The following is a 25,277-nucleotide window of genomic DNA, read 5'->3' as shown; positions in this document are numbered from 1 at the left end:
CAATGAAGACTAAATAAATAATGCTGATGATTGGTTATAAGACCAGGAAGGTTGTTCTGGCTAACTAAATAAAGCATGCGAAGCGAACAACAGCGACAGCGTCATGACGCCTCCGGTCAAGGCACAGCTCCGCCACAAAACACGGTGTTTTAAGATAAGAAGACGTTACTTTATGGCTAAAGCTGATTTATACAATACAAGAATATGGTACTCAACTTTCCAGAAGAAGGCGAGGCAGAAGATTGCGACATGATGAATCACTCGGAAAAGCACCTGGTCATAAACGCTACTTGAGAAGGAACGAGGATGGTGAGCAACGGTGACGTCAACCAACATGGCGGCCAACATGGCGACCGGTTATGACGTCGCCGAGTACCGTAACAGTAACGGAGGAGGAGAACTTAGTAACGGCTCCTCCCATAACTTGCCACACTTCCCCCTCGAAGCGTAAACGCTATGTGGGGTGCAGATAGCTATGTGGCGTGTCAAGCATACGTCCCCTGTTATTATACGATATCCTAAAGGGAAACCTTATGGGTACTCGCGCCAGAAGTTAGAATTCTGTGAAACCTTTAGTTTAATTCTCTGGGAATATCTACTGTAGTCATACATACCCTTAGGAAGCTACTCAAGGAACCTTCCATCAGGACGACATGGCTTGAGCCCAAAAAAAAAGGATTGTTATAAAGTGTTGGTGAATGTCTTCCACCCCGTATGTTTTTATAAAATAGCTTATAATTTCTCCTGTTTTTGTAAGTTTGTACCTTTATGATAACTTAATTATGATCATTATTTTATTTCTTATTAATTGCAAAATAATCTATAAACTTCATTCTAGCTACCATAATATTTTTCTGCAAATCCTCGAACAATTATATAAGTAAATGACTCGCTGATATTCACATATCTTTCTCCATTTCATGTAGCAGATTTGACCTTCCAAGGTGGTGTGGGTGGCAGCCATTTTGTGAGCATATCCGACACACGCTGGCATAGCTCTATGAATTCCTCTTTTTTATTTTAATTTCTGATATTTTCATGTATAAATACCATGCTCAGCAATGGATATAAGGATTTGTCTTGAAAAATTTTGATATAACTCGGCAAAAAAAAAAAAAAAAAATTATTCCCCTTTATAAAACATTAAATAATATCCAAGTGCAGATTCTTTTACACATTTTTGTTGCACGATAATAATACCATATCCTGTAAAATTTTAAGCCACTAACTATGTCATTTACCTACCCCCCAAAAAAGTTGAAAAGAGCATAGATTTTTTTAGCCAAAAAACATACACTTTTTTCTCTCATTTCAGGAATCGTTCCCTTTTCGTTCCTCCCCCCCTGGATCTCAGCAAATGGTGCTCAATTATCATAGAATAAGTGCTTGGAATAGTTTTACTTTATTTCCATATTCAAATTTTAGGTTAATTTTTTTGTTGTTATTTTTTTGTAAACTTATTTTTTTTATTTATTTGTAATAAATATTTATTTTGTACTTAGCTTTTATTTACTTTTTTTGAAGATTAAAATATTTTTTGACGTTTTTATTTGCTATTAAAATGTGAATTGATTTGTGAATGAATTTTTTATAAATCTTTTTTTGGACCTTGGGTCGAGGTCGACCCACGATACCTATTTAAGGTGGTCAAATAACGATACCTATCCAGGGTTAACCTTAAGAAATATAGTAAACTTTATTGAACCTGTGTGAGTGATTTTTTTACTAAATGTGTGGCTAGAGTAACTTGTTCCTGATGATTTGGTATTGATATGGGAGTGTCCAAACAGGTGAACAGTTTATTTTTTTGTCAAATAACTTTTTAATGTAGTTATCATGAGACTGAAGTGTAGAGGGATACTAGTTTTTTCTAACAAAACAAATTTTGCTATCAAAATTGAAGATTTTTTATTTGATATTGTCAACCTAGTCATTTGCTTCATTTTTTTTATTAAATCTCATTTGTTACATTTTTTAAATGAAATCTTTGAAATAATCCTGTTTCTATACACTTCCTCACAAAAGACATTCCCTGTTCCAGCCCGAAGTTCTTTTTTTTCCTTTTAGGTTCATTTTTTTTCTCCTAATGTTCCAAAGGCTCACTTAAATTTTGAAGAAATCTTACCTAAATCATACAGCCATGACATTTTTCTGGAGAATTATGTACTCTAGGATAATATTAGAAAACTGAGGTTCTAGGTGGGTCCTCTTGCCCAGTATAAAATCAAGGGGTGATGTCCCGTGATCAATTTTCTTGACTGTTTACCATTTGCCAAGATCTCTGGGTATTCCACCGTTTTTCTTTTTGTGTAGTGAAACGGAGTGAGGTCGGCATTTGGACACTAGGCAGTCTGCGTACTACGTCTGGCCGCAGTCTACAAACCACTACATAATTTTGGTGCCCAGACTTGGGAAACACCTATCTTTTAGACATGCCACCGTCATCGACCAAGGGTCGTAAGGCTAAGAAGATGGAGGGCCTCATCTCGATTGTCAGTGACCTGGCGACTCAAGTGAGGTCCCTGACACTTCTGGTGGCGACGCTAAAGAGCATCGAGACATCACCAACAATCCACGTTGCCACTGGAGTTACAACCACAGTGACCACCAGTGCCCCTTCTACGTTCCCTCCCTGGCAAAACGTCAATGGTCTGGCAATTCCTGTTATTGGAGAGGGGCCAGTGATTGGAGGTCTCCAGCCCCCTCCAGGGATCTCAACGGTACTCCAACTTGTACCAGGTTTCTGGGACTCTCCCGTTTAGTGTGGGCCTCTTACCTCCTTGCCTGTTATATCAACCAACCCTTTAGTTCACCAAAGACTTCAGCAAATGGACTAGGGGAGCAGATCTTGGTTGACCAAGCAATGTCCGTGAGACCGGAAAAGGTATCAGCAGATACGGCTGAGGCAGTTCATGCCAAGACAGCTGCCACTCCAAAACGTAGACGTCAGGCCAAGGAAAAGACCAGATCAGCCATACCCAAAACATTGACCTTGTCACAGGAATCAGGAGTCAACCAGCAAAGATTCTGGTAATGGGACTTCTGGTGACACTTCCAGCTTCTGTCCCAGTGTCAGCTCAGCCAACAATGTCTCCACTGACCATGTCCAGTCTCTCCAGTCCGACTGCCGTCTGCCTGACCTGTTCAAGGCCAATGACTCCAAGAAGAGCCCCAAGCCTGGGATCTTCCAGCTAGGTTCTGGCCAAAGTTTTGACTGATTCCTGAGGGATTTTGAGGCTTATTGTGCAAGTAGGTACACCACAGGAAACTTGGGTCGGTGGACCGCTGAGCTGGGAAAGTTCCTGAAGGGGGAGATCCGGGAGGCTTTCTCGGCAATAAGGGGGTCTGAGATCTCATACCCGGATACGAAGGAACTTCTCTTTGACTGGTGCCGAGAAGACCAAGAGAGATGCGATGCAGGGAGAACAGCCCGTTTCAGCAGTGCTAACTGTGGAGAGGGCAAACTGCTAAAGATCTATGCTGTGCGGTTGGCCTCTTTGTATAAGTCGGCATATCCTCGGCATAGCTTAAGCCGGAGAGAGCCGAGACAAAAGGTCCTAAAAACAGTTCCAAGCAAAGCTGTGAGTTGAAGAGTGCCTGCCACCATTTTTCTCTCTAGATAGGTCTTCTCAGTTCCAGAGGAGTTACTATACCTGGTGTGAGAAACCAGGCAACTTGTGAACGAGAGTCGCAGACGCATCAACCTGTGCTTACGCTGTGGCTCGGTCAACCACTTTGTCGCGCAGTGTGGGCAACAGACCCTCCGGATGCACAGATTACTTATCCAGAAGACAGCTACTGCCCGCAGCCCTGGGACGGAGACCACCTCAGTCCAGACTAGGTCGAAAGCAGTACGGTGAACGTTACTCTGACCCCGTTGTCCTACTCTGGTTCAAGCAGTAGCAGGGAAAGCCAAAGTGGGAGAGAGTAAAGTGCTTCTTCCCGGACAGCTGAAAAGAGGAAGATGAAGAAGAGCAAGAAGTCAAAGCCCAGGAAGTCATCAAGAAACAAAGAGTATCATAGGGAGTTAAACATCAGATCTTTGGTGTAGAAGATGGGGCCACATCAAAGAAGGGTGTGAGTGCTAAGAAGCTTACTCCTAGTATTCCGGTGGCAAGCTCAGAAATCTCGATTTCCAAGGTTACCCCTCAACCTGAACACGTCATTATGAATCCAATGACTCTTTCAGGATTGGCCAATGATAACCTGTCCTCAACACTGTCCAAAGCTTCTCCAACTGACTCCTCCAGGGAAGAAGCAGGAACTGAGGCTTTATTGAAAACCCTTTGTAGGCTTAACCTGGAGCAGTTGGCTCCTGTACCCCTCATAGTTTTCCCAGTGACCATGTCTGAGTTTCCATCGGGAGCATTGGATGCTCTCATTGACTCCGGAGCCGAGGTCAACCTCCTGTCATTGAGTGTAGTGCAGGTTTCATGGACAAGCTACTGCTGGAAGGTGTTCGCCTGGCGAGTGCATTCTCCTTTCCTGGCAAACCGGTGGTTCCTGGTAAACAGATGGTCATGAGGTGGCATTCCCTTGCTCGTGATAGTGATGAAATAAAACGCTCACGCATTGTAGAAGTAAGGTTGAAATCAGATGTCTGTGCGAATACTTGGGTTCGCATAGATCATCGTCAGCAAGAAAAGCTTGCCCTCCCACTCAACAGGTGGATGGCTACGCGACAACACGTATGGCTTTCTCACCAAACTGCTACAAGAGTCAACTTGACAATGCTCTGGAGTTGGCGAACACTCTGATTCACGTAACACCTCGTTGACAAGAGTTCTGACTCGCTTTTGGTTTATCTGTTTACTAGGCGGAGTTACGTGACCGTCACTTGTCAATATTCTCACAGGAGTTTGGCAAGTGATCCTGCGCAATCCAGCTTTAGGATTCGCTACAGGGACTGGATAAGGAACGCTGGATGATGCGAGATAAGTCCGAAGAACACGAACGCGAATCCTCCCCAACCAATTGATAAAAAATTGCCTATTGTACAGGTATAAAAGAACTCTAGAGCTCCAGAATCCTTAACAATTTTTAAATTGGGGCCATCATCATAATGAATTCTTGAGAGGCTGTCCCAAGACCAAATCACAGGCACTTATACTGGCAAACCTTTGATCTGTTGATGATATTAATGTATTTCCTCAAATTGAGATGAATTGGAATGTGAAGATATGCATTTGTGAGGAATATTAAAAATCTCCCTTTTTCTTCATCAACCCTAGTGCATCATAGCATTCTCTAATAAGATCTTTTAAGTCTAATAGATAAATTTTCCAGAATGTCCACTATTGAAAAATCCTGATGTTCTACCACTAGTGCTAAATGAATTCCTTGGCGATTGCTCTACATTCATTGAAGCTATAGGCTTAAATGCTAATTTTTCTATATGCCTGGAAAGAATCACTTTTAGCCATGGTACCCACCTTCAGCAATTACCTCATCAATCCTGTCAACATTGAAAACAGGACTCAAAATAGTGGAAGAAATCAACTAATATTTTCTGTGCCTTAGAGACTATCCCCACCACTGAGGCACATACTTGCTCTCTTCTCTTAATCACAAAATGCACAGAGTCTACTACAACCTCAGAAGCCCCATCTGAAATAGGTTTATCTAAATCAGACAGATAATCCAAATCTAGATTCAAATCTTGATGGACTATAAATTTCTGTTATAAGACTAGATATAACCCATAGCAAAACATCTCCAAAGGGGAGTATTTCAAGAAAACTTCTTACTTAATTATCTAAAACAGCATTTTTTCTGTTAAACACCTTGGAAACGCGGCATTAAAATTTTTGCGGCTATTAGCAATAATGATAGGTTCAAGACAGGAGATTAAATCACAACCTAGAACAAGATTAGTTAACTAATTTGTCATGTAAAAGTCTGAACGTCTTAGAATCATATAAGGATTCAACACTAAATGTGAACTAGGATTACCAGCCTTTCATTGTATTTGAGATAACAGTTTATCAATTCTATGGCCACGGGGGCATAAAAACAATTAGAATAGCGCCAACGTATCTCTGCGTGTCGTAAGAGGCGACTAAAAGGGACGGGACGAGGGGGCTGGGAACCCCCTCTCCTGTATTATAATCCTGTGAGACATCAAAGAGGTGGAGATGGGGGGAGAGAGACTGCTCCCCGCACTCTAGTTTTGGGGTGTTTGAATGTGCGTGGATGTAGTACGATAGAGAGTAAAAGATGTGAGATTGGAAGTATGTTTAGGAATAGAAGGATGGAAATATTGGCTTTGTGTGAGACAAAGATAAAAGGGAAAGGTGAAGGGATGTTTGGTGAAATGTCTGGTAGAGTGTCTGGGATTAAAAGGGAAAGAGCAAGAGAAGGTGTGGCTTTATTGCTGAGTGAATGGATGACAGGTAAAGTAGTGGAATGGAAGGAGATATCATCTAGGTTAATGTGGGTAAGGGTTAGGTTGGGTGGGGAATGTTGGGCTTTTGTCAGTGCGTATGGGCCAGGTTGTGAGAAAAGTGAAGAAGAGCGGAATGAGTTCTGGAATGAATTAACTAGGTGTGTAGAAGGACTGGGTAGAAGGAATTATGTAGTTGTCATGGGTAACTTAAAGGCTAGAGTGGGCGCTGGAGAGGTAGAAGGTATCATTGGGATATATGGCGTACCAGGTGAAAATTAGTGGGGTGAGAGACTGGTAGATATGTGTGTTGAGCAAGAGATGGTGATAAGTTCTAGCTTTTTCAAAAAAAAAAAAAAAAAAGATAAAAACAAGTATACATGGGTAAGAGTGGCAAATGGAAGAGTGATAGGAAGGGCATTAATGGATTATGTGTTGATAACTAAAAGAATGTTTGGAAGATTGAAGGACGTGCACGTGTTCAGGGGTATGGCAAACGGTATGTCTGATCATTTTTTGGTGGAAGGAAAATTAGTTGTGGCAAAAGAGTGGGGGAATAGAGTAGGTGGATGTAAAAGGGAGCTAGTGAGGGTTGAAGAGCTAATAAAACCAGGAGTAAAAAGTAAATTTCAAGAAAGGTTGAAAATGGCATATGACAAAGTGAAAGTAAGAGAAACTGGTAATTTAGAGGAGGAGTGGAAGTTAGTAAAAGAAAATTTTGTTGGGATTGCAAGTGATGTGTATGGCAAGAAGTTTGTTGGAGGCAGCATGAGAAGGGCAGTGAATGGTGGAATGAAGAAGTGAAGGTAAAATTGGAAGAGAAAAAGAGGGCTTTTGAAGAATGGCTGCAGAGTAATAGTGTAGAGAAGTACGAAAGATATAGGGAGAAAAATGAGGAAGTAAAACGCAAGGTAAGTGAGGCAAAAAGGGCAGCTGACCTGAGGTGGGGTCAGGGATTGGGTCACTCATATGGAAAGAAGTGACGAGAGTAAGGAAGGCTGGTTCAAGAATTGAAGAGACAGTGAAAGATGGAAATGGAAGGTTGCTAAAATGAGAGGAGGCAAGGAAAAGGTGGCCGGAATATTTTGAAAGTTTACTGAATGTCGAGGATAATAGGGAGGCAGATATAATTGCTGTTGCAGGTGTTGAGGTGCCGGTGATGGGAGATGAGAATGAGAGAGAGATTACAAGAGAGGAAGTAAGGAGAGCACTAGATGACACGAGAGTAGGAAAAGCCCCTGGTATGGATGGTGTGAGAGCTGAGATGTTGAAGGAAGGGGGTGTGACTGTACTTGAATGATTGGTGAGATTGTTTAATATGTGTTTTGTGCTGTCAATGGTACCAAAAGATTGGGTTTGTGCGTGTATTGTACCACTATATAAGGGTAAGGGAGATGTGCATGAGTACTGTAATTCAAGGGGTATTAGTTTGTTGAGTGTAGTTGGAAAAGTGTATGGTAGAGTACTGATTTATAGGATTAAAGATAAAACAGAGAATGCAATCTTAGAAGTACAGGGTGGTTTTAGAAGAGGTAGGGGTTGTATGAATCATGATATTTTAATTATAAAATAAATTTTTGAATATACTTACCCGGTGAATATATAATAGCTGCAACTCTGCGGCTCGACAGAAAACACACTCAAAAAACTCGCGAGCGATCGCTATGAAGGTTGCGGGTGTGCCCACCAGCGCCAACTGTCGGCCAGATACCACTCTTGTATGTAAACAAAACCTTCAATTCTTCTCGTCCCGCTGCGTCTCTATTGGGGAGGAAGGGAGGGTCATTTAATTTATATATTCATGGGGTAAGTATATTCAAAAATTTATTTTATAATTAAAATATCATTTTTAAATATTTAACTTAGCCGGTGAATATATAATAGCTGATTCACACCCAAGGAGGTGGGTAGAGACCAGAGTTAATTATGTTTACAGCGTATAAGCTAAGAGTTTTTTCATTTTGACAGTTATCAATATAACGAAACCAAAATATATAGGTACCTGGTAAGGAAGTTGACTTAGACGATTACTCTGCCTTGTAAGTCTGTCTTCCTCACGGAGCCCAGCGATCCTCTTAGGATGCTGAAAGACTCCCAGGAGCTGAAGTATCAAGGGTTGCAACCCATACAACAGGACCTCATCAAACCCCTAATCTGGGCGCTCTCAAGAAATGACTTTGACCACCCGCCAAATCAACCAGGATGCGAAAGGCTTCTTAGCCTTCCGAACAACCCATAAAACAATATTAAAAACATTTCAAGAGACAGATTAAAAGGATATTGGAATTAGGGAAGTGTAGTGGTGGAACCCTCACCCACTACTGCACTCGCTGTAACGAATGGACCCAGTGTGTAGCAGTCCTCATAAAGAGTCTGGACATCTTTTAAGTAAAATGACGCGAACACTGACTTGCTTCTCCAAAAAGTCGCGTCCATAATACTTTGCAGAGATTTATTTTGCTTGAAGGCCACGGAGGTTGCTATATCTCTAACTTCGTGCGTCTTAACCTTAAGCAAACATCGGTCTTTCTCATTCAAGTGAGAATGAGCTTCTCGTATTAAAAAAATCTGATAAAATAAGACAAAGCATTCTTTGACATAGGCAATGAAGGTTTCTTAACTGAGCACCATAATGCCTCAGATTTCCCTCGTAATGACTTAGTACGAGCTAAATCGAACTTAAGAGCTCTAACAGGACATAATACTCTTTCCAGTTCGTTGCCTACGATCTCTGATAAGCAAGGAATATCAAAAGATTTAGGCCAAGGACGAGAAGGCAGTTCATTTTTGGCCAGGAAACCAAGTTGAAGTGAACAAGTGGCTTTTTTCTGTAGAAAAGCCGATGTTCTTACTGAAGGCATGAAGTTCATTGACCCTTTTAGCCGAAGCCAAGCACACTAGGAAAAGTGTCTTGAGGGTGAGATCTTTCAGGGAGGCTGAATGTAATGGCTCAAACCTGTCTGACATGAGGAACCTTAGGACCACGTCTAAGTTCCATCCAGGAGTTGCCAAACGACGTTCCTTAGAGGTCTCGAAAGACTTAAGGAGATCTTGGAGATCTTTATTGTTGGAAAGATCTAAGCCTCTATGTCGAAAGACCGAAGCCAACATGCTCCTGTAGCCCTTAATCGTGGGAGCTGAAAGGGAGTGAACCTTTCTCAGATGTAAAAGAAAATCTGCGATTTGGGCTACAGAGGTACTGGACGAGGACACAGATGCTGACTTGCACCAGTCTCGAAAGACTTCCCACTTCGACTGGTATACTCTAATGGTAGAAGCTCTCCTAGCTCTTGCAATCGCACTGGCTGCCTCCTTCGAAAAGCCTCTAGCTCTTGAGAGTCTTTCGATAGTCTGAAGGAAGTCAGACGAAGAGCGGGGAGGCTTTGATGGACATTCTTTACGTGGGGCTGACGTAACAGATCTACCGTTAGAGGAAGACTTCTTGGAAAGTCTACCAGCCATTGAAGTACCTCGGTGCACCACTCTCTCGCGGGCCAGAGGGTAGCAACCAACCTCAACCTTGTCCCTTCGTGAGAGGCGAACTTCTGCAGTACCTTGTTGACTATCTTGAATGGTGGGAATGCATATAAGTCCAGAAAAGACCAATCCAGTAGAAACGCGTCTATGTAGATTGCTTCTGTATCTAGGACTGGAGAGCAATAGATTGGTAACCTTTTGGTCAACGAGGAGGCAAAGAGGTCTATGGTGGGTTGACCCCAAGTAGCCCAAAGACTCTTGCCCACGTCATTGTGGAGGGTCCATTCCGTGGGTATCACCTGACCCCTCCGACTGAGACAGTCTGCCAAGACGTTCAAGTCCCCCTGGATGAATCTCGTCAACAGGGAGATGCCTCGAATTCTTGACCATAAGAGAAGGTCCCTTGCGATCTCGAGCAGCGTGAAGGAGTGTGTGCCTCCTTGCTTGGAGATGTACGCCAAAGTTGTGGTGTTGTCTGAGTTGCCTCTACCACTAAGTTTCGAAGAAGCTTTCTAATATCATCAAGGCCAAGTGGACTGCTAATAGCTCCTTGCCGTTGATGTGCATGCTCTTCTGACTTGAGGTCCACAGACCCGAGCATTCCCGACCATCCAGGGTCGCACCCCAACCCAAATCCGACGCGTCTGAGGACAATACGTGGTTTGGGTTCTTGACTGCTAGGGATAGTCCCTCTCTCAGACTGATATTGCTGTCCCACCATTTCAGGCATGCCTTTACTGGTTCGGAGACTGGGAATGATACCGTCTCTAATGTCTTGTCCTAGTTCCAGTGAGAGGCTAGATGGAACCGGAGAGGCAGAAGGTGTAGTCTCCCTAGTGAGACAAACTGCTCCAGGGATGAGAGAGTCCCTACGAGACTGTTCCAACTCCTGACTGAATAAACGTTTCGTTTCAGCATTAGTTGGACTTCGAGCAGGGCTTGACTGCGAATCTCCATCCCCAAATATAGAATAATCTGGGATGGGATCAGTTGGGACTTTCAGGTTGACCAAAAGTCCCAACTCCCTGGCCAGACTCAACGTCCAATGTAGATCCTGCAGACAGCGAAGAATGGACGATGCTCTGAGAAGCCAGTCGTCCAAGTACAGGGAGGCTCGGATCCCCGATTGATGGAGGGATTTTGCCACATTCCTCATGAGCCTCGTAAACACGAGAGGCGCAGGACTGAGGCCAAAGCACAGGGCTCGAAACTGGTACCCCACATTCCTGTAAACAAACCTCAGAAACGGTTGGGAATCCGGGTGTATAGGAATGTGGAAGTATGCCTCCTGAAGGTCGAGAGAGACCATCCAGTCGCCTTCCATAAATGCTGTCAAGACAGCCTGGTAGACTTCATCGTGAAGTTTGTCTTGACAATGAACACATTGAGCGCACTTGCCTCTTACGTACTCCTACAGTGAACATGGCTGCCAAATCATGGAGCCATCCCTGAGGGACTTGTTCCTGCAGAGAACGTGGCTGTCAGATCATTGGAGCCATCCCTGAAAGCCTTGTTTATGCATGACATAATTGTACAGCAAAACTTCAAAGCCTCGAAAATAGCTGTGAAGTCGACCTGTAAAATCTTGGAGCGTCTCATGGCCAGGCGCCAGGGAGAGTCTATGAGGTTTGAGAAGTCTATCTGGGCAGAGGCAGGAACTCCCAAGCCGAGAACTTCTCTCGTGTCATATCAGACTCTCGCTCTATAAGCCAGTTTAAAAGAAGGGAAAGCAAAGGCTGTCTCCCCCAAACTCCTCCTGGTGATAAACCAGTCGCCTAGCAAACGTAAAGCTCTCTTAGAAGAGCGAGAGAGCACTTAGCTTATAAAACAACGGCTTCGAAGTAGCTAGGCCTAGTGTAAGCTCTGACGTTTAGGCGAACGAGGAGCCGCAGTTACAAAAAGATCCGGACAAAGATCCTTAAAAATCAGCATGATTTATTTAAAGTCCATAGAGGGCTAAGCAGCTTTAGGCTCCTCTCCGTCTGACAGAGTCCTCAAGGGAATATCAGTAGGAGGGGGAACAGCAAATTCCTCATCTGAAGGAACCTTGTCCGACAATAGCCGAGTCTCAAGCAAGGGAGAGACCTACCATGGTGGCAATGCTTTACAAGCAGAGTCCACACGCACTGGTGCATTAGTAGCGGACCAGGACGCAACGTCATGTAACTGCTTGACAGTCTGTGAACTGTCAACAACAACAGGTGCGTGAGACCAGGACGCAACGTCATGTAACTGCTTGACAGTCTGTGAACTGTCAACAACCACAGGTGCGTGAGGACGCACAGCGTCCACTCGAGACTACTTTGACCGCCTAGACTGAGCAGTCAAAACAACTCTAGAATGCGGAGGTTGACGCTCAGCGTCAAAACAAGTCAACTCCGATTGTTAGCGAACGTCCTGAACGTCAACAGGAGCATCAGCAAGTGGCCTAACGTCCAAATGTGGCTGAAAATCCACACGAGACCGCATCGAGTGTGGTTCTAAACAACCTGACTGACGTGACTTGGCTACGCCAACGTCAACAGGACGCACAAAGGAACGTTAGGGTGGCTGAAGGCCAGGATCTCGATGAGATAAACGGCTAGGCTCAACGGACTTATCGGCAGAATAGTCTTCCATAAGGGAGGCAAGCTTATTCTGCATGTCTTGCCGTACAACCCATTAAGGATCAACGGGAATGGTTGCGGTAAGAGACGAGGGTAACGTCTGTGACCGCAAAACCTTGCCTACAAAAAGACTCGGAGTCTGTGTTACGCTTTTGTTAGGCGGCGAGCAGTCTTCCGATGACTGCATAGGGTCAGAGCTGTCCTAATGGTTAAAACCAGGACGCTGGACCTGTCCTGAAAGGACTGACTTTCGCTTAAAGGGCCTCGAAACCTTGTTCCACGGTTTCTTATGCGAAAAGCCTTCGGATGACGAGGAGAAAATCGTCTCTCTCGCCTTATGGTAGGGGTGATCTTGGTAAGATACACCCGATACCATAGAGGGAACGTCTGTTCGCTGATCAAGGCCTCTCGAACCCATAAGTCGTACGACATTACTTCTCCCCTGGGCTTGGGAGCTTGCAAGAGGTCCCGGACTAGGCGAACGACAGGCACGAACAGACGAACCCTCGGTCGCAACACTGATAACACTTTGCGCAATATCACTTTATCACTACGATTTTCTGTTTTGCACTTATTTCACTGAAATCGAATTTTTTAACAATTCACATTAGGTATGAATAAAACTGATTTCTACCTGAAGCACGCAATTCTACCCTCATCAAAAGGTTGTAATTGCGAAATCAGTCGTATAATGTAAGCACATTAATACCAGCAAAAAACAGTAAACATATTTTAAGATAAAAAAATCAGTGGCTGGGGAAGAGACTAAACACTAGTTCATTCAAAACTACGTTTTCAATTTCTCACCGTACATTGCCTTGGGACGAGAATAAAAAACTAAAAACGTTTTATCCTTTCTCCCCGTACAGAGACTAGGGACGAGAGTAACTCGAGAACAACGTTACCCGCTTGGGACGAGATAAAGATCGGAACGTTTTCTCTCCTCTCTCTCCCTCCGTCTCTATCTCTCTCTCTCTCTCTCTCTTGATTTCACACCGAAGAGAAAAGCCCACTTACGTTTCGTCAAAAAAACAGGTTATTTGACCAAAGGAAAAAAACTGAAAGGTTTTTCAATTAAAAAGTTCCTTTAAAATAGAATTTAAAACATTTAAGCTTTGAAAGAAGAATGAACAAAACGTCAGAATCGATTTACTCTTTCTGCAAAGTGAAACCGTGATACTCTCTCTCTCTATCGTAACGATAGAGCGCAAACTGCGTAGCATAAATAAACTAAACGTTAGTTCATCTTTGAAACAGTACGAAGACTATTCAAAGAAAATCTTTCATAAAATATCTATTAAAAAAAAAATTCATTTAATAAGTTTTAAATCATTAGCTCTGTAAAAGCTATTTACGATTGAAAGGGCTCAACGTTGTTTAACTTCGGTTTCCAAGTTAGGACCGCCTACTCTCAGGAAAGGTCGCATATAAACAAATCATTAAAATTTATTTTGATGTTTATTATAAATGGAAAGCTAATCGAAGAGGCCTAATAAAGGCGGTTGAGATATAAAATATATAGAGGAAAATCTATAATTAATTTATATCGTGATAAGATAATTGCTAAAAGCCTAAACACACTTCCGTACTGAGGGAAGGGTCGGCCATTTAAAAGTCAAGGAAAGTCCAAAAAACAATCCAAAGTCATCAAAAAATTAAATCTATCCAAAAACGAGTTCAAGATTTAAGTTGAAGATAAAACACCTGTACTGCGAAAGCTCAAACCAAAATGAAGTACTTCACCAAATATGTTAAGAAAACTCCAGGTTCTACAGCGAGTATGAATACGTCTTGTCGTCAACGTCGACAGAGAAGAATTGAAGGTTTTGTTTACATACAAGAGTGGTATCTGGCCGACAGTTGGCGCTGGTGGGCACACCCGCAACCTTCATAGCGATCGCTCGCGAGTTTTTTGAGTGTGTTTTCTGTCGAGCCGCAGAGTTGCAGCTATTATATATTCACCGGCTAACTTAAATATTTAAAAAGATTTTTACAGTTAGGCAGATATGCGAGAAATATTTAGTAAAATCTAAGGAGGTGTATGTTGCATTTATGGATCTGGAGAAAGCGTATGATAGAGTTGATAGGGAAGCAATGTGGAATGTGATGAGGTTATATGGAGTTGGTGGAAGGTTGTTGCAAGCAGTGAAAAGTTTCTACAAAGGTAGTAAAGCATATGTTAGGATAGGAAATGAAGTGAGCGATTGGTTTCCGGTGAGAGTGGGATTGAGACAGGGATGTGTGATGTCGCCGTGGTTGCTTAACTTGTATGTTGGTGGAGTGGTGAGAGAGGTGAATGCTCGAGTGCTTGGACGAGGATTGAAACTGGTAGACGAGAATGACCATGAATGGGAGGTAAATCAGTTGTTGTTTGCGGATGATACTGTACTGGTTGCAGACGAGGAAGAGAAGCTTGGACGATTAGTGACAGAATTTGGAAGGTTGTGTGAGAGAAGGAAGTTGAGAGTTAATGTGGGTAAGAGTAAGGTCATGAGATGTTCGGGATGGGAAGGTGGTGCGAGGTTGAATGTCATGTTGAATGGAGAGTTACTTGAGGAGGTAGATCAGTTTAAGTACTTGGGGTCTGTTGTGGAGTGGAAGCAGATGTATGTCAGAGAGTGAATGAAGGATGCAAAGTGTTGGGGGCAGTTAGGGGAGTAGTAAAAAATAGAGGGTTGGGTATGATTGTAAAGAGAGCTCTGTATGAGAAAGTGATTGTACCAACTGTGATGTATGGATCGGAGTTCTAGGGAATGAAAGTAACGGAGAGACAGAAATTGAATGTGTTTGAGATGAAGTGTTTAAGGAGTATGGCTGGTGAATCTGGAGTAGATAGGGTTAGGAACGAAGTAGTAAGGGTGAGAACGGGTGTAAGAAATGAGTTAGCAGCTAGAGTGGATATGACTGTGTTGAGGTGGTTTGGCCATGTTGAGAGAATGGAAAAGGGTTGTCTGCTAAAGAAGGTGATGAATGCAAGAGTTCATGGGAGAAGTACAAGAGGAAGGCCAAGGTTTGGGTGGATGGATGGAGTGAAGAAAGCTCTGGGTGATAGGAGGATAGATGAGAGAGGGGAAAGAGAGCGTGTTAGAAATAGGAATGAATGGGGAGCGATTGTGACGCAGTTCCGGTAGGCCCTTCTGCTTCCTCTGGTGCCTTGGATGACCGCAGAGGTAGCATAAGTAGGGGGTTCAACGTTATGAAGCTTCATCTGTGGTGGATAACGGGGGAGGGTGGGCTATGGCACCCTAGCAGTACCACCCGAACTCGGTTGAGTCCCTTGTCAGGCTGGGAGGAATGTAGAGAGGAGAGGTCCCCTTTTTTGTTTCATTTGTTTGATGTCAGCTACCCCCAAAAATTGGGGGAAGTGCCTTGGTATATTTATGCATGTAAAATTGGAGAATTAAGGTGTATAAATTATCTTGGTAGTAGCTATCTCTGAAGACTTGCAAGAGTAAACAGCATCAGAACATACCTTAAAGAACTTATTTGGATATTTTTCTGCAATAAAATTTTTTTAGGATTAAAAGGGAGATACCTCATCTTACTCAAGGCCTTCCTCTGTTGTCTTAATCCTTATCTTCCCGTTTAGAGGGATGAACCAAGACATTACAGACTAGTTTTCCTGTTTGTTTACACCTTGAAACCTGCTATGCATTTGTTTTTCAAAGAACTCATTTTGGCAGTAGAAGTACTAATGCCTCCATTTACTCAGTGGTGAGCTAATGGCTGAGCTTTCAAGCAAATGATGAGCATTGCCATCCAAAACACAATGCAGTCAATCAGCTTTAGCCAAATACTTATCAGATATATTTTATTCTAAGAAACTCGTACAATATGACATGCCATCCATATATGAAATATGAAGTTGCTTTAGTGCACTTACCTCAGTATTTAGAAGGATAGTAAAATTCAAGGTACCAACTCAGACTTCTGCCTCACAATCTAATTGTCTATAAGAGTACAGTGATACCTCTTGATATGAATATTTCCTCATACGAAACTTTCATGATGCGAAAAGAGATGTGAATATATTTTTGCCTCATATTACATTAAAATTTATAATATGAAAAGATTCTCCTACCAGACCAAGAATAAAATAGTTACCCATTAAAAATATGAACTCAGTTGAAGAAAACAAGTTGTTTATACATAATAGAAAACGTACCTATCTATACTAAGATTAACTACGGTATAATAATAGTGCAGTACATAAGGTACTGTATATTTTGTATATGTACAGTATTGTACTGTAAGTATTATATTATTTTCCATTTATTATTGTACTATGTTCTAATAACTGCTTAATTTACAGGTATTAACAGTTACGTTAGGTATATTAGATGATTCAAATGTATTTGGCAGTACAGTATTTCATTGTGGTTATACTGGAGCTTTATTATAAAATTTAATGTGGGGTTTTTGTAGGGTTTGGAATGAAATAGGCGATTTATATGTAAAATGTGACTCATAATATGAAGTTTTCATGAAACGAAAGCCACTTCAGAACGAATAAATTTCATATCTTGAGGCATTACTGTGTTAAAACTGCAGGAATGCAAAGGTTTTACAACAGAAGGGTCTAAAGTAAATAAGGAATTTAAGACTCTATGCGAGGATCTCAAATCTGTAATTCTCTGCATACCATCAGAACCCTATCTGAATGGAACACTATTACCTCTTGACCCAACTTTGAAATTCTGGTTAGTGCAGGTATGTAGAGAATTATCATTAGCCTTATGAGATTTCACAATAGGAGCTAGAAAACTTAAGAGCCTCTGAAGCTTATCCCTATCAAGACTTAATTTGTTAAGTGCTGTATTGGAATTCTGTGCTGGTGTACCATTATCATCATTATCCCCACTATAAACAACAAGCATAGTCTTCTCTCAATTTTCCCCAACACTAAAAGCATGTTTCCCTTTCAGATTGAAACTTTTAATTAGTCAGCAAATATAGGAACACTTTTCCATATGAGGAGCAGTGAGGCTTTCGCACCCGTCACAATGTTATTTGAATCTCAATACTATCCCCGTCACGAGATACAAACAGAATATGGATCATGCTCACCCAGAAAAAATTCCCTTGAATAATCTACACTTGGGCACGCTGTTCTATCTTATTTCTCTTCCTCTTGTTTTATTTTTAAGCTTTTATAGTTTATACATGAAAGATCTGATTTAATATTGTTACTGTTCTTAAAATATTTCATTTTGGATGTTTTTAATTCTCTTGTATTGAATTGACCCGTACATAAAATTTAGGCCTTAAGCCAAGATCTTGTAGTTTACCTATTTCCTTGTGGTCTTTCCTCACTGGTCTATTTTTCTGTTGGAGCCCTTGGACTTATAGCATCTTGTTTTTCTAACTAGGGTCATAGCTTAGTTTGTAATAATAATAATAATAATAATAATAATAATAATAATAAAAATTCCAAAAAGATATCTTTAAAAACACTAAAATACCAAAATTGAACAATCTGGAGTACAGGGCTGTTGTAAGACTGAACACAACACAGAAAATAAAATGACAAAACCTGCTGTGGCTGCCCAAACATCGCTTCTTGAGATTAAACATTAGATCATCTCTTTAATTTAATAGAGGCATAAGTCTATTGCAAGGAGAGAAAATGGGAGTTTTATTAGTTTTAGGGGTAAATGTAGGTAAAACTAAACTTCCAGAGAGAAGCAATGTGAACATCAAGGGTGGTTCATAAAAATAAATCAGCATTGCAGATAAGATAATACAGACTCAATAATCTGAAAGCAAAAATGAAAAAAATGTAGGGCAAGAAATCTCAGGAATCCTAAATAATGATCAGAAAAACAAAGATAAAATATACGAAAAGAAACCTTAAGAAAAACTGCATTTAATTCTAAAATTAAAAATCTAATCAGCTATTTGGCACATGAATATCCTACATTGCTGTATGAGCAAAATTATGAAACCTGCAATGTCTGTAAAAACATATATATATGATAGCTTACTTTACTAGAAGATTCTACAACTAAGAAATACTCATTATAACAAAGTACTTACTGTTTCTCAATTTCCATGTTTACATTGACTATGTTTCCAAAAGTAGCAAAGGCTTTCTTCAACACCTCTTCAGATATGTTATAACCAAAAACATATATTGTGTGCCCATGACGTGGTTTACCATCAGAGCCCCTTCCATCTCTTGTAAATTCCCCTCTCTCTTCTCTATCTCTTGCTGTGACAAAACTATCATATAAGTTTTGCTGAAAGAAGAGCAAACATATATTTGTCCACTGACTTGAACAGAGACTAATTATAGAACCCCCAATATTTACCACAAAATTTGTGAAGAAGATTTCTTATAATAATTAAAACTTTAAACACTATGCAAATACTGTACTTGTTTTGAAGGAATACTATACTGTAATGTAAATTTAAAAACAGACTGTACAAGTTCAGTATAAACATGACAAATTTGAAAGTTTTTATTTTTCCTAATGATACAAACCTGGAGCTAATTATAGGGGATACTACTTTTGGCATTGGTGATAGACGAGCCATAAGACTTTTAGCGGGGGATAACTACCCCTGCCACTAGTTAGCGGGAGGGGTGGGGGGGTTGCCGGCTACCCCACTAGCTCACACACCTGGAATGAGCACCCACTTTGTTTGCAGACAGGATCTTCTTGGGGAATAGGTGCTGGCGGGCCAGTCTGTTTAAATAGCTCCAGGTTTTTATCGTTAGGAAAAATACAAATAACTCCAAATTTGTCATTTGTTTCATCAATCTATACAAACCCTTGCTATTTATAGGGGATAACTTACCTCTTAGGAGGGAGGAATTCTGTGCCAACTGGCTCTTGGCATTTGACCCAGGGCTCTCTCCTTATGATAGGTCGTAAGTGGTAGGAACCCTACACCTCGCTAAATTTGTCGTGAAACACTGGCAACCTACACAAGCTGTGTGTTTGTAAAACTAGCAATGTCATAGGAATCTGAGAATATTTAGACCTTACCCAATCCCCCTCGCTAGAGGTATTGGGGATGCAACAAATATTGTTTCTATACAACAGTAGGTTACACAAGAGAAATAGATCTTACATGCAGGGAGGTGAGGTCTTCTGTGATGAGTACCATGTTGCTGATTCTTCAAGGGAGGTGGTGAAGAAAAGAAGGAAGCCAGTCATTTAAACTCATTAACCCTAGACTAACCTGGGTAACCTCAGCCCTCACCCTTTTGCTACTTGTCCATCAAGGAGCTTGAGGTGTTTTGACCACTTGTGCAGCCACCACAGAACCAATGGAAAATGTTTCCATGCTCCTGTGGATTACGTCTTGCAGGTAGTGGGAGATAAAAGGTCATCTAACGCTTCCACACCGGCTTGCAATACCGGCGCCACAGAGTAGTTCATTTTGCCCATCAGGGACGTTGCAGTGCCTCTGATGCCATGAGCTCTGGGTCGTTACGGTGCAATGTATAGGGGTTTGTGTCTAAGAAAACTTTAATGTTTGTATGTTATAAAAAAAATATTTTATTTTTCATATACCGTGTTTTGTAGCGCTCAAGTCCCTCCCCCCCAAAAAAAATGTCTTAATCTGTTATTATTCCTTTCCAGGTATTGACAGCAGCCCCCTACACTCAGTAGGGAGTGTAAGGGAAGTTTAGTCTTCAGAGTACTGTATGTACAGTATATAGAAAAGAGTGAGTACATCGTCCCTGGGATCCAATGTATCGCAAAACATGATTATCTCGTTTTGATAGAAATAAATGATAAATTGCTCAAAATGGGTGAAACGGGAGAAAGTAAAGATATAAACTCAAGTTTCAAGGCTCAACTAGAAGATGATGTCATTAGAGAAGTTTTGACATCAGGCACGGATCTTCGTCAGTATTCTCAGTCAGTTGAAAAACTTGAGTATCCAAGATTACATCAACAAGGCTCAAGATATTGCTACTCTACATCACCAGATCACAGAATGTGATTCCATACGGGAACTTAGTGATGGACAGTTTTTTAAATGTTTGCCCCAAAATCAAGTGAACATAAAGTGGCACAGAACAGTTTTTTTTGCAGAGATAGCCAAACTTTTAAGTGTGTTCAATTTCTAAACCCAGTGGATTGTTCATGCAGATTATGAACCATAGTGTTGCGGGGTTCTAGGTTAAGCTTGAAGTTTGTTTCTGCTATAGTCAGGAATAAATCTGCATGATCCACCTGAGTATGTTTCTAGTCTGCCTGGGGGAAGACAGTTATAAGCAAGATTGCTGGGATCTTCTAGTTTTGCCACATGAATTGCAACCCTTGTTTTATGAACCCTTTGATCGTGAGGCAAGCTACTGGTATTTGCCCAAATAGATACACGGTTAGGTGGGCCTTTGTTTATACAGTAGGATCCCGAATTATGCGAGAATTTGGTCGATCAATTACCTCGTATGAATGGAAAATCGCATATTTCGAAACACACAACTAACAGAAATAATTCCATTGGGGCCATGGCAACCAGCAACTTGCCTATCCAAACGTGTTTACTACCCATTTCCAATACTTTCTATGTACAGTACTATACTATATTTTTTTATAATATCAAATTGTTCTTGTAGATAACTCAAACATTTAATATACTTTAAAGTTCTAATAACTTGAAAAAAAGGTTAAAATTACAACCAGGATGGGTGTAAACACCGTATATTTCCCGTTATAACACGACCCAAAATACAGACAAATTTTAATGTTTGTCATATCTATTGTATAAGACAACTGGTGAATAGCAAAACCATCACTCTATAGACTAGCTTTTGTTGAATCATTATCAACATAAAGGCGATTTTATATTGTGCGTTTCCTAAACACGCCAAAAAGCACAAAAAACAACAACCAATGTTTTGTTTACGTTTATCTCTGATCATAACGAAGAAACAGACCCATTTACACATCTGTGTATAGATTAGTTTTTGTATCAACAACAATCTTACCAAGTATTGATTATACGTCGATTTTGTTATTATCAATGTTCTCCTTAATTTTTCTTAGCACTTCCAAATAAATGAAATGAATGCCATTTATATAATGTTTTTCTTTATGAAGCCGCCTGAAACGGTAACCTTCCATTCGTTTACTGTACGCTCCATCTTCGATCATAATAAACAAAGGAAGGCATTGAACACGCATGATCAAAGTGATAAATAATGATATTAAAAGCTTTTAGTAAATATGTTATTACAAATATTATTTACCGTATCTATGTAAATTCTTACATACGTAGCAAAGCAGGAAAACTTTTTTATTTTCTTTTTTTTTTTTGCGTGTAATCAACAATAACAACCTGCCGCTAGTGACAGAATGATAATTTACTATAATTCTAAACTGTAACGAAAGATAATCTTCCCTCTGAGAGTAGCCTTAGGCTACAACTCTATGCGTCGGCCTTGAATTTCGAATTCAGGCATGACTAACCTAGAGTTTTCTGTCTCATCCCTTAACAGCAGACGGTAAGTTTTGGGATTCAATCAGAACCTCAGAGTATTTAGTCTTTTGTCGGCAGTCGGTCGGCGGGGTGAATTGCATTTCCCTGCCGGCTGAGCTGCCGGCATAGGAGGCTAGCCCTCCCTAGGCTAAACCTAAAGTGGTTGCATGATGCCGCCACCTTCTCCCTGTGGTCTAGTAGACTAGTCCTATGCTCGCAGACCCTAGGCTGTAGAGTAGTATACTCATGTGGCCTAGGATGGCGCGGCATTGGAACTCTGTTTCTCCCTTGTTGAGAGGAAATGGCATGGCTGCCGTCCCCTTAACTGTATTAGCACCTCCTAGGCTGGAGAATAGAAGATTCTCCTTCCGCTTGGGGTTGTGCCGGTACTGAAACAGTTTCTTCAAGGTGTGTAGGTCCGGCAACATTGCCGGCCCCTTCCATACCTCGTATAGGACCCTATTCCCCTCCCCCCAACCCCTGTTCTTTTACGATGGCCGAGCCATTGTCTTTCCTGAGCCGGCGTCCTGCAACCTTACCATTGCCGGTGGATTGCCAGAGCCGGCCAGACCCCCTCTCCTCAGCTGACGGCTGTCGGCGACTGACGGCTTCCGGTGGCCACGACGGCTGTGGGTGAGAGGTCCTTTCTGTCACCAAGGTTCTCCAGTTCTCCCTTGAACTGATGGCCACAACATCTGTTGTTGGCATGTTGCTCTGGCCGGCAGTAGACCGGCACAGATAGGTACTGACTCAGTCAGTAACATGCCGACTGTACTAGTGCTGCCGGAGGCTGGCCTGCAGTGGTAAGCCGGCAATAGTACTGTGGCTAGATGGAAGCCTGAATGTTACATTCTCCCCTTCTATTTGAACCTTCTTTTCGGCGAAAGGCAGTAAAATTAGACTTTTACAACCTTTATTACTGTTTCACTCCATGCTTTCTCTCTCTCTCTCTTAGCTAGCATGCTAGATGTTCCGGCAAGAGCTAGCTAATCCGGTAACATGCCGGCTGAACTACAGTATATGTCTATACAGGTAGTCAGTATATTTGCAGTATAGTATATACGGCAGATGGAAAACTAATGTATATATTATACTAGTACTGTAGTTATTTCCAATATATCTTGGGTATCCCTGCCAAGGTATTTGCTGAACCCAATCCTATATTGATAGAATAATATTTCGTCAATATTCTGATTTGAAATCAGTTTTCATTTACCCTACAATATTAAATTTCGTAAAGGGCTGGTGGTGTGACACCTCTAACCCTTAAAGGGGAGAGCCCTTACCCCTGAGTTTCCCTGATCAGGAAACTCCCTGATCAGGAAACTCCCTGATTTAATATTGTAAGGGAGGCCACAGCAAATAGATTGGGTGGGATACACAAATATATGTCTTTTATCTTTTCTAAACCAGTTGGCCACCAGATGGAGCAGCACACTGGCTGAACTACATTAGATATAATTATACAGTAGCCATTAATTTGAAGTATGGTATATACTGCAAATAGATAACTATAGTATGATTATACAGTAGTTATTTCTACATATCTTGGGTACCCTTGTGCGAGCTTCTGCTGGTAACGCTCCTATATCGAAAGAATGGCATTCCTTCGATACTCTGATTGTGAAATCAGTCCTCCTTACCTCACAGTGTTAAGTATAAGGGGGGACAGTGCCTTGTACACTTCTCTACACCTAGGTGTTCAACCCCCCTTTTACCTGGAATTCCCCAGTTGGAGGAATCTCCTTATATTAATACTGAGGGGAGGTAACAGCATTGGCTTGCAGGGGATACACGGGTATGTCTCCCACTATCCCTTTATAGCTTCCTGTCCTAAGCTATTTTGTCAAAAGATGACTTTTGCAAATTGTTTATCAGTGTGATAATCAATTGAATACTCATTTCTGTTCTCCTTTCCTTACAGGAGGAACACCAGATGATGCATCGCAGTCTTCTGCAGGAATAAGAGTGAGTATTTTCACGGACATGATACATGCAGGTTTCATGCCCCCAGCAATATTATTTCCAAATCCCCAACCCCTTCTGAGACCCTCTGACCTGTAAGTATTGTCCGAAGGTCTCGAAAATCCCAAGTTAATAGAATCTAGGGATACAGCTCGTAACAACTTACGCATTTGGGTGTGAGGTTTCTAAAATCTCTCCGAAACCATACCTACCAATATTACAGCTTCCTAAAGGTACGACATCCTGTCCCTTATCCCTCCTTTCTCCACCCCAGTTCGAGGGGAGGAGGTGGGGATGGGGGTACCCCCCCCCTCGCTGCGAGTGCATACACGATGGCAGTCTCAAGCTGTCGAACTACGGTTGGTTTGGTTTCAGGTGTTGTCTGAAACAAAAATGCAGTTCAGTTACGAACTCGCAAAAACACGGAAACTCTACGGGAATTGGACCAAAGATTTCACTTATTCATGGTGGTAACTGGCAAATTAGTGATCCTTTTACTGGCTCGTAGTGATAACAACGACGGCAGTCATTGATTCACTGTCACATCTGACTCCGCCGCCGAGAGCCGGCAGTGTGTGCCCTTGGTCACCACCCAGTCAATGGCTGGGTTGGTATGCCTTCAGTCGGCAGCCCGCCGACAACCGGTGGACTACCGACAGCCCGAGGGGTCGCCGACGATTCAGCGGGCTGCTGGCTATGCGTATAGTTTTCACCACTACCCAGTCACATTGAATGCTGGCTAGGATGGTGTGCCTTCTGTCGGCGACCCGCTGATGACCGACGAGTCACTGACATGCCGGAGAACTGCTAGCCATATCGGTACTGAAGTACTGTGTCAGTTGACTTATCCCCAAGTACTAGCCTTGACGGTAATATGCCAGTTGTATAGGTGTATACAATATCCTGTACATCTGTAGTATAGGACCATATCACAGACAGAAATCTTTGGTACATAACCATACAATAGAATGGTTTTCCAGTACGCTGTGCTTCTAAGCACAATCTCTTGCTGAGACCTACCTGATTTGGGGACTCACTTCCCCCCTTTCTTACACTGACTCTTCATCAGTCTCTTTGATTCTCATTATTAATTCCTTGGATGTAGGCGCTGTTTACGCTACTCTATCCTTATGGACTAGAATCTTTCATTGGGCCCCACTTAAAGAGGATGCCCTAGAATCAATAATTAGGAAGGCCGCAGCAGTTGGCTGGAGGGATTCACACGTATGTGTCTCTCCTATTCTTTTCCAGCGTACTTATCCTAAGCTTTATACAATAGAAAGGAATCTTCTATTACAGTGAAACACGACACTGAGAAGCTGATATAGGCAAACGGTCAGGTATGACCTAAAAGGAGGACGGAAAAGTTTCTTAGTCCTCCTTGGGATGTTAAACAGCATCCCACA

The 25,277-nt window shown here is 41.8% G+C and overlaps 1 protein-coding gene across 2 annotated transcripts in view; it reads right to left on the bottom strand.

The window, feature by feature from the left end:
- Nelf-E (negative elongation factor E) overlaps window positions 1-25,277 on the bottom strand; it is a 585,662-nt gene that overhangs the window by 422,463 nt on the left and 137,922 nt on the right. For both annotated transcript variants that reach the window (XM_068373903.1, XM_068373902.1), the window contains exon 4: window positions 18,502-18,704. In XM_068373903.1, coding sequence (XP_068230004.1) covers window positions 18,502-18,704 — 203 coding nt within the window. The remainder of the gene's footprint in view (window positions 1-18,501; window positions 18,705-25,277) is intronic.

Source organism: Palaemon carinicauda, chromosome 5, assembly GCF_036898095.1.
Source record: "Palaemon carinicauda isolate YSFRI2023 chromosome 5, ASM3689809v2, whole genome shotgun sequence".
NCBI classification, from domain to species: domain Eukaryota; kingdom Metazoa; phylum Arthropoda; class Malacostraca; order Decapoda; family Palaemonidae; genus Palaemon; species Palaemon carinicauda.
Note: the sequence above shows the minus strand (reverse complement) of the source record. Positions and strands in the feature narration are given on the sequence as shown.